Raw genomic sequence first — 11174 nt, forward strand, 5'->3', positions numbered from 1 at the left:
AGAAAAACTGTTTGGCGACGCCCTGGAGCCATACTTGGTGGAAAACAGGAACAAGAGAAAGGTTCTCTCCTTGGTGGGGAAGAAGTCAGAGTTTCATCCAGCACCATACTATCAACCTTCTTCCTTCCATCCCAAGTCTTCCGCTCGTTTCTCTTGGGGCCAGAGAACCTCCTCATCAGGAGCAATGACCTGAGGCTGCAGGCAGGCAGCAACAGACCACCCTGGCCCTTTCAAGGAGGTCATTCTTTCTGACGCTCTAAGTGAATGTCCTTTCTCCCCACCCATTGGAGGTCATCTGGCCTTCTTCTACATCGGATGCCTGGGTGCTCAGGATGGTGAGGTCGGGTCTTTGCCTTGAGTTCTTCTCCCCACTCCCCAGTTCTTTTGTCTGCTGCCTGGTTTCTAGGGACAGCTCCAAACAGGTCCTCATGGAATTTGCCATTCAACACCTTGTGGATATAAGAGCCATACAGTTGGTTCCAATGGATCAATGAGGGTTAGGCTTCTACTCTCATCTCTTTGTGATCCCAAAGGCCTCGGGAGGGTGGCAAGCCATTCTTGACCTCAAGTTTGTGAAAAGGTTCATCCCATACAGGCATTTTAAGATGCAGACTTTGCATTCAATCCTAGAGAGTGTTCGGGAGGGCGATCTCCTCTCTTCCATAGACCTCACGGAGGCATACCTCCATATTCCCATCTGGCTCCATCACTGCCAGTTTCTTCATTTCTGTTATCAGAACAAGCATTTCCAGTACCGGGCCCTTCCATTCAGCCTCTCAACGGCCCCCAGAGTCTTCACCAAGGTCCTGGCAGCTTGCTGTTCCAGTGAGGGTCCAATGTTACCTGGATGACATCTTGATTCAGTCGGTGTTGGTCCACTCCGCCCATCGCAACCTCCAGACCACGTTGCAGTTCCTACAAGACCATGGGTTTTCCATCAACTTCAAGAAAAGCCATCTTTCTCCGACAACCAGACTATTTCATTTTGGCGCGATCATCGATATGTCTCTCTGCAAGGTATTTCTCTCCCTGGATCGTGGGGAGAGCCTCAATGAGTTCATCCTTCAGATTCCATGACAGCGCACAGTCCCCTTGTCTTACCTGTCCAAAGTCCTCAGAAAATGATTTCCTGCATTGGCATCATTCCATGGGCATGGCTCCATGCTCGAGCTCTTCAATGGTTCCTGCTGCCATTTCAACAGGCAGGGACCAGCCACACTTCCATCAGGGTTCAGGTTCCACCACATATCCTTTGCTCCTTCAAATGGTGGCAATCGCCGGCAGTCTCGAGAGAACATCCATTCAAGGAACCGGACAGAATCCTGCTCACCACATATGCCAGTCTTCAGGGTTGGGGGGGACCATCTAGCCAGTGAGATAGCCCAGGAGAGTTGGTCTCAGGTAGACAGGGCCTGCCCCATTAATTGGCTAGAGCTCAAGGCCATCTTCCTAACCCTGAAGCATTTCCAGAACAGAGTGGCAGGTTGTCACGTGTTGGTCATGACGGACAATATGGCCACAAAGACACATGTCAACAGACAGGGGGAGATCAGGTCCAGGGCCTTGATGAGGGAAGCAGAAATCCTGGGATGGTGAGCAGAGAGACAACTGCTTTCTATCAGGGCAGACCACAATTCGGGGGGTCAACAACACCCAGGCTGACTGGTTGAGTCGATCCAGAGTCGATCAGTCAGAGTGGAGTCTCCAACTAACCCACAGGTTCGGAATATCTGCAGTAAACCTCTTCACCACCCCTCAAAACACACAAGTAAGCAGATTGTTCATCAGATTTCCGACCCAAGGGGTGGAGGGGACCAATGCACTTCGGAGCAAATGGCCTCCAGGTCTCCTCTACGCCTTTCCCCCGCTTTCTATCATTCCGGCAGTCATTCGGAGGATGTTGAAGGAAAAGGTGGAAGTCAACTCCTGGCACCCCATTGGCCCAGGAGACCCTGGTTCGCTGATCTGGTGAATCTGTCTGTAGTTCAGCTGTGGAAAATCCCGGCCAGCAGGATCTCTCTCCATCAAGGAGCCTTACTCCACTCAGATCCTCAGTGGTTCTGGTTAGCCATTTGGTGCTTGAGTGGCAATCTCTGAGGGATTCTAATCTCCTTGACAGGGTGATAGAGATCATCCAGGCTTCTCACAGGCCTTCTACTACTTGCATCTACGATGCTACCTGGAGGGTCTTTTGCACATGGTGTTCAAAATCCACCCCTGATCCCACTTCTGCATCTGTCGCAGATATGTTAGTATTCCTTCAAGATGGGCTAGAGCAAGGGCTGGACATAACACCCTCCGCCGTCAGATGGTGGCTCTGTCATCAGTGTTGTCCTGGGACAATTATTCATCCCTATCTCATCATCCCTCAGTTTGAAGGGGGCTTCTAATCTATGCCCTCCTGTAGTTCACAGGTATCCCACCTGGGATTTCCCTAGAGTTTTGCAGGCCCTTACGGGACCCCCGTTTGAACCTCTCAAATCTGTATCACTTCAATTTATGACCATCAAAGTGGCCTTTCTAGTGGCCATTACTTCAGCCAGGAGAGTATCAGAACTTGCAGCACTCTCAGTTAGACAGGGTCTGTGCATTTTCCATGAGAACAAGGTGGTTCTGAGGCTAGATCCTACGTTTGTTCTTAAAGTAAATTCTTGGTTTCATCAGGCACAAGACATAGTGTTACCAGATTTCTGCCCCAAGCCACATCATGAGTTGGAGCAGAAGTGGCATACATTGGATGTAAGACGAGCTCTCCACATCTACATCAAATATACTGCGGTTTTTCGGAAGTCCGAGCCCATGTTTGTATCATTTCATCCTAATTCTTTGGGGAACAAGGCTTCGCCATCTACCATTGGTAGATGGATCAGAGCATGTATCTCCAAGGCCTACCTGTCAGTGCCCAGGAACCTAACAGCATATTCTGCTAGAAGTGCTGCGACTTCTGCCTCCTGGACTACCCAGGTGACCCTTGAGGAAATCTGCAGGGCAGCTAGCTGGGCATCTCCTTCACCGTTTATACGGCACTATCACCTGGATTCCTTTGCCTCTGCTGATGCCATGTTTCGAAGAAGGGTACTTCAGATGGTTGTCCCACAGTCAGAGTGAGTGGACCAGATGATTGCCCTTCCGTGGACATGCAGGCATGCAGTATGTCCCATTCCTGGACTTTCGGCGCAGCGTGGATGAGAATGGGCATAGGTATAATTATCAAAGAATGCCCTTTCTATCTACACTGCACCCTTGCACATCTGGTCTTGGTGGGGAATTAATTTCACTATTTATTTTCCAGAGACACGTTACGTCTGTCAAGAATCTTCACCTAAAAGCTGGGGAGCCAGCTACGGGCTGGCTTTTTATGTAGTGGCAGACTCAGCTCTATGACCTTAGAGGGAGGAGTCATATCCCAGTCCTGGACTCTCTTGCAGTGTAGATAGAACGGGCGTTCTCAGATAATTATACCAATGCCCATTCGCTACAAAACTATGTGGTAGGGCTTAGTTTTGGGGGAGGAAAATAAGGGGGGAAAATTCTGCCTCTGCCTACCAGCATTCATCGATATTCCTCTGGCTAGCATCCTATCAGTGTGTGTGAGAGAGTTGAGGACTGTTTGGAAACTGAATCAGTATTTGCTGCGTGAGCAAGAAGGAGACAGCAAGGAGCCTAGGCGTGGCTTAGCTCTAGTGTTCTGTACTAAAGCTGTTTGGTGCTGTGGAACAACTAAAACTGAAACTGAAACTCCTCTCCTCTGCTTGTGTTTTGCATTTGGAACAGATTTCTTTTCAGGTGGGGAGACAAAGTAGAACTCCTTAGCATCAGAGCATGTTAATAATAAATATGCGAAATACTAATGCTCTGATGGTCATTTCGAAAAATCCTTTCTTAGCATCTAGAAGCCAAGAGGAACATATGTGCCAAATTTCAAGTTTGTAGGCTTTATGGTTCTTGAGATGTTGTTATGATGCAGGAGTGGTATTTTGCTTTTATATAGATTTATATCATTTTGAAATAGGACAATATGGGAGCTTTTTTACATATTACGTATTGTAATTACATATTACATAACCACAGCATTTAATATAATAGCCAGATATAAACTAACTTCCCACCAGCATAAAACTAAGCCAAGGGAAAAAAAGAAGAAACAGTTATACTATGGAAATGCATAATTATTTATATAGGGAAACCTTGATTTAATAGACTAACTTGGGGAAAGTCCATTATTTCTCAGGGTCTGTTATAATAAAGCATGTGTCATCACAGCAACTGAAATAATTTGTGTGACAACAACATAATGTAAATCAACCAAGTTGACACAATGACATCATCACTTAAATGATAAAGAAAAGATAGAAACTGGACTCACTATGCACTGCAATGCTACCACTATTTTTAATTGTAATTTTTTTACTTATTTCCTGAAATGGATTAAATTGTTAAATAGTATCTTAAATAAATTATTTTGTCAAATAATTCCATTGAGATTCATTAAGATCAAACCTTTAACTCCCAACTTTTTTCATTCTTTCTAAAGTACCTGGAAATATCAAATATTATTTTAAAATTTCAACGTGTATACTGCTAAAACCATTCTCAAATATTTCAATGAATGTTACTGATACAATTTCTGAAGAATCTGTCTTCTTTGAAATTAAATGGGGACTTGTTTCCCTTCTATCTACAATACATTCTGCAATTTATTAGTTATGTTTGAGACACTCAGTAAAGCAATCTATCCTCCCATTCTTCGGAGAAGTAAATGAATTTCTCCTCTTACTGAGCATTGCATGATCAAGAATTGGGATAAAAAGAGGTAGATCAGAGGCCAATATGTGTTTCTATATTCAAGAGAAATAGAATAGTTAAAATTGTCCATCTTAAATACTATATGAGCTTATCACAGTGGGCATGAGTTCGGGCAGACTGAGGAGACAGGGGGGGCCTTGTGTGGTACGGTCCATAGGGTAATAAAGAGTCAGACAGAACTTAGCAACTGAATAACAAATGGTTGTTATTAATTTGCTATTATCCAAATGAAATTGTGTAGCTCTGATCAAAAGAAAAGTGTGCCAGTTCAATTGGTTCCTTTGTGTATTTGGTGTGTGATAAATAAGCTCACTGTGAAAAATCTATCAGATTGGCTCACAGAAGTAAAGCTACGCTAAGAAAACACAATTGCATGTCTTTCAGTTAACTTTTGGCAAGAAACAATGTACTACTAACCTGAATGAAATAACTGGTTTTATTCATGGGAGAAGGCTGCACAAATTCATTTAGCATTTTAAGGGTTGTAATATTGCAAAGCTTGAGTAACTGCCTGTTTTCAAAACTGTCTATTCTGAGTCATATATATGCCCAGAAAAATCTGGACAGACTTACAGCCAAAATGGATGCTAGCAAATTTCTATTTTTAGGGTATGCACATATTACACAATTATGGAACTAACAGTATGTCAACTTTTGTTCCTATGTTTAATGTTGAAAACTAAATTCCAGGCAGAGATTGAGCTCATTTGAAATTACTGACAGTCAAGTTCTCCTTCATAGTACAAACCTATTCCTATGAGCATGAATATCATTGCTGCCTCAATGACTTGCAATGGGAATTTACCATTATTTACATAAAAAATAGGTACCAGTCTGTTCCACTGAGTCTTTTTCTTGAAGCATGCTGAGATATACAGCTTAACACAGTGCACTACATGTACAAAAAGAACATCCTTTTTTTTAAACAAATATATCTTATAAAAAAGAAATAGAAAACCCCCATTATACAAATAGCACCAGTAGTGGGATTCAAATATTTTTACTACCGGTTCTGTGGGCGTGGCTTGGTGGGCGTGGCAGGGGAAGGATACTGTAAAATCTCCAATCAGAGATGGGATTTGCTGATTCTCTGAACTACTCAAAATTTCCACTACCGATTCTCCAGAACTGGTCAGAACCTGCTAAATACCACCTCTGAATAGCACCTATTTCATAAGCTCATAAAACTGTTTAATATGCCCAATAAAATTGAATAGGACTCACTATGAGCAACAGTTAAAGCATTAAACCACAGAACTAAAAAAAATTAGAATAGGGAAAAAGAGAAAAGAAATGATGAGATGCTTTTAATGTCATTGATCATGGTATGTTTCCGGACCATTTTCAAGCGTTAGGAGTGGAAAGTACAATGGATCCAGTCAGTAATAGTTTGGGTGAGAAAAAATCAACCCCTTCTTTTGGGAACCTCTTATGGCCTACTTGTTATTTACTCTTATCTAATATTTATATTGAGTCATGGGAAGTCATTCATTGGTATGGGGTCAGGTATCATTAACACGCTGATGAAGCCCATCTACACATCACCATTGTAGGATGACTAAGTGTTCTTTCCCAGTACTGAAGGCTGTGGGGTGGGGAAGAAAATGCTCCAGCTCAATACATGATAAATGGCTGTGGGTTTTGAGGTCTCCTAATTCTGGAGATTCTATCCTGTCAGTTCAGAATTGGATTGCATTTCCCAATCAGAGTTGGTATGCATTTTGGGTGGTCTTTTGGGACTGTTAAAGGGATGTGGTGGCTCAGTGGCTAAGATGATGAGCTTGTTGATCAGAAAGGTCAGCAGTCCGGCTGTTCGAGTCCTTAGCACCACATAACGGAGTTACTTGTCCCAGCTTCTGCCAACCTAGCAGTTCAAAAGCATGTAAAAATGCAAGTAGAAAAATAGGGACCACTTTGATGGGAAGGTAACAGCGTTCTGTGTGCCTTTGGTGTTTAGTCATGCTGGCAACAGATGTCTTTGGACAGCGCTGGCTCTTTGGCTTTGTAATGGAGAGGACACCGCCCCCTAGAGCCGGAAATGACTAGCACGTATGTGCAAGGGGAACCTTTACCTTTACTTTGGGACTGTTGCCTCTTTCAATAGATCCATCCTGTGTTCAATTGTGCCATTCTAACTTGGATTACTGAAACATGCTTTAGACTGGGTGCTCTTGAAAACCACCTGCAAGCTGCAATTGATCTAGAAAGGGCCACCTTAAGAGATCTTTGAAAGATCGTTCCTCTGACATCTGTACTGCTTCCCAATAGATGTCCCAATTCAAGTTGTTGATTATCCTCTATGACGCCAGCTAAGTTACTTGCAACTCCTTGTTTGAAGCCATGTCACCTGGAAGGATCCAGGAGGCAAACTTTCTCTGTTGTAACACTCGGCTTACGGAATAGGATTCTTTCCAACGTTCAGGTAGCCCTGTGCTTCCTATTCTTCTGTAAAGGCCCTGGAAATCTAATTCTTCCTCCAGGCACCAGACCAGACTGTGAGGTGAACACACACAGAATGAAAAGTTTTTGAATGTGCATATAATAGTAATTTGGCTATTCTGTTTCTCTTTATTTCATTATATTATTATTCTATCATTGGATTCCAGATGCTTCCTATAATTTTTTTCCCACACTTCTATATAATTATAAGTCACCCAGCCATATTGTATAATTTGGGCAGCCAAATCAATGAATCAATCTATCAATCCGTCAAGGAAATATATAGCAGTAAGCTCATCATTAGGTTATATCTACGTACCTCTGCTGAATAAACAAGTTTTCATTTCTTAGCTAAAACTAGCAAGAAGAGGTGAACTGGACTTCCCCAGAGGCAAGGGAAAATTTTGTCATATGGGTACTCTCGCCAAAAAGCATGATACTTCATTTTCAACACATGGGCTATGCTCTGTAATAAAACCCTTAATATCTGTAAGATTTTTCTATCCATCCTTTCCTGATATTCTTTTTTTAAACTTTCTTTCACATTTGGATACATTGGCTTGTCTTGATAACTGGTAACTTGCTTAACCCTGTGAAAGATCATCACTTGGCCTCTTATCATAGTCTACCTTGCTGACTAGTTAACTGAATTAGCTCATTCTAAGGGCTCCAGTGTACTATAATATAAAGGTGCAACAACTTTTAGTTGTATTAGAATTTGTGACTGCCTCAGAGAGCCATGATTGCATTATGACCACACAAATTACCTTGCTACAGCACCTTAGGCCTATCTCTATGGCAACCCAATAAAATTACTACAGCTGCCACTCTAGATTTTACTTTGCAAATTACAGTTATAATTAACTTTCAAAATATGGCTTGTAATAGAAATATATTAAGATGTGCAATTTCTTTTCAATAACTGTATGCCACCAACCATTAATGATGAGCTTAAATGGTTAAAATATCTTTTGATGACAGATCTACAATATTTCCCAACAGAATATGGTAAAGGATTAGGAGATCAGGAGAACCAAGGAGCATGCGCTTCTGTGCTACACATCTTTCAAATCACATCTCACTAATGAGAATTTCCAGGAAAAAAAACATTACAGTGCATTACTGTAAATATAAATTATGCAAAAATAAATAGGTCATGCCTGAATTACAGAAGTCTACAATTTTCTACGTGTGTCTCAGAATGAAAGTCATCATCTTTGGTTGAGGCTTCCATTTTTGGTACATAACAAGAGAAATTTAGAAGCCTCAATGATTTAGCTGGATCCAGGAAGGACCCTTTTTGGTTGTGGTGCCTGCCTTTTCTCATGGGATTTGGCTGGCTACAAGTATGCAACAACTATTTAAAACTGACCCTGCCAATGTATGCACTACTGGAGTTTTAATTATCAAAGGTCACCCTAATTTATTCTCCTCTGGATGCATTAACCTACATCATATACAATCAGGAAAGAACCACTAATGTGTTGCACCTTCCTAGGATATTAGCCTTTTTTGTACAAACTACTTGATAAACCTACTCAACTTTGGACACAACAGGCCTAATTGTAATCAAATTTGAAATTATATAATTATAGGTTAAAATAAACACACCATGTGACCATAATATACAATGTAAAGTTGAACCCAGAGTGCAGAGTAGTGAGTAATTAAAGAGGAGTTGCACTGTTCTTACTGGAGAAAGCCTCCTGCAGTGGACAACATTAATGGGCTACTGCAACTCAAACTCATTATTTCATTATGTGGTTTGCCTTGAAATCCTGTCCAACCCTAAAACTAAGAATCAAGATCTCAGACGCTTTCAACCACTGTCTCACGCTTCTAAGCTGTCAACTACTGTCTCACACTTCTTCATTATCTTTCTGTTCCTCTTACACTTTTTTTTTCAAATTGATGATCCTAATTGTGACTATTATCATGGTCATTCTGTTATCAAGCCAAATTCCTACTAAATAGAGTTTTAGAGGGTTTTTTTTAAAAAAATATTTTCCTTCTAAATTTGAGTGAATCAAGAATATCCTAAACATGTGGAAACCACACATTTCATTTCAAGCGCCAGGCACTCAACTATCTGAACTTGCTGTTAGAAAGAATACAAAACATATACATATGTCAAGAGCTGTGGTGGCGCAGCAGTTAGAATGCTGTACAGCAAGCTACTTCTGCTGACTGCCGGCTGCCTGAAGTTCGGCAGTTCGATTCTCACCAGCTCAATATTGATTCAGCCTTCCATCCTTCTGAGGTCAGTGAAATGAGGATTCCGATTGTTTGGGGATGTAGGCTGACTCTGCAAACCACTTAGAGAGGACTGCAAAGCACTCTGAAGCAGTATATAAGTCGAAGTGCTATTGCTATTGATATATAAAGCATAACACTTTAGTATGTACAATTTTTCAACTAGAATTTGCTGCAAATGAAAAACACTATTCAAGATAATATATTACTTGTATCATCTATTCTGTTCATACTATGTATAAGTAACCCTACACAGCACTTTAGAATGCAAGTATGAGGGGCAAGACCAAAATAACCAAGCATGTATTTATTTTTGGTGCTGCTTAACTAATTCAGCTGAGCTTTTGAAAGCTAGAAAGTACAACAGGCAAAGAAATATATTTTGCAAATCTTGCCAAATAAAACTTTTGAGCTTTTATATGCAGACATTTTGGTCTAGGTTCAAAATGTTCATGTTCATACACAGTCATTTGCCTTATCAGTCAAATTCCATTAGTTCTGACTGCCAATTCTACTTCTTGGTCATAAGAAAGGCAATTCTGGAAAATATACCATATTATCTCCAAAGGAAGTAACCCTATCTTCTTTATTCCAGAAATTCTGAAATATGAGATATTATTTCTCTTCCTGCCCTATAGTAATGTATTGTTTTCACACATATAGCAATAAGTGCAAACCAAAGTACAGGATGTCTCTTTTTCCACAGTATTCAACACTTGATATAAGGCCTGTCGCTATCTCTTAGTCTAGCTTTCACTGCTTTTGATGTAAGGAAGAACAAAATGGGAAGAAAAAACAATGCATATTTGTTTAATATCTTTGGATAAAAGATAGGAGAATACATACATACATCCAGGATTATACAAGACTCAGAATGAGAACATCGTTTAAAAAACCAGATTATTTCTTAATTTTTGAGGGGAAATAAAATAATTTTCCAATAATTAAATATTTCCCTGTTGTTGCACTTATTGTAGGTTGTGAAAAATTAATTAAAAATTATTTTAATTTTTAATTAGATAAGCTGAAAGATAACAAAATAAAAGATTATCAAAAACTGGGTTCCCTGAAAGAGCAGGATAAGCAATGTGACATATTTATGTATGCCAGCTATACTAACAGAGTGATCATCATTTAACCAGAAGGTTTAGGATAATACTATCACTATCAAATCACTTCAGAAAGCATCTCATTATATCTGAAATATACATCTAAGTAATATCTGATTATTTTTGCATGTTGAAACACCAGTGAAGAAGTTACATTAACTAATTTTCAAAACTTGAATGAGAAAACCCAATATTAATGTGTATACATTTATATACATTAAAAATTACATTGCTAAAAACCTCATAAGACATCTATACTTACTATTTAGTAGAATCTGACAACTGATATTCACGTCGTCTGTCATAGCATTCTTGAATACCAGGATCATTCCATAAGCTCTTTATTGCATCTACATAAGGGTTCTCAAATGAGGATACCTTTTCTATATCAATTTCTCGAACTAGTTGTGCGTTGGCCTATAGAAATAAAAAGAAAATCAACAGACATTTGTCATGTAAAATATACACAGACCAATTTTCTTTACTGAATTCCCACTAAGAAACTGATTCATAGGTAAGGAATATACCATTATAGTCCTATAGCAATACATTTTCACTGTAGATAGG

General features: G+C 40.3%; 1 protein-coding gene across 1 annotated transcript in view; it reads right to left on the reverse strand.

Annotated features, from left to right (window-relative positions):
* Positions 1-11174, reverse strand: part of LOC113438459 (guanine nucleotide-binding protein G(q) subunit alpha) — a 96537-nt gene that overhangs the window by 23004 nt on the left and 62359 nt on the right. The window contains exon 3 of the mRNA XM_026703833.2: positions 10870-11024. Coding sequence (XP_026559618.1) covers positions 10870-11024 — 155 coding nt within the window. The remainder of the gene's footprint in view (positions 1-10869; positions 11025-11174) is intronic.

Source organism: Pseudonaja textilis, chromosome 2 (genome assembly GCF_049901715.1).
Source record: "Pseudonaja textilis isolate UNSWEBS1 chromosome 2, rPseTex1.2, whole genome shotgun sequence".
Lineage (NCBI taxonomy): Eukaryota > Metazoa > Chordata > Lepidosauria > Squamata > Elapidae > Pseudonaja > Pseudonaja textilis.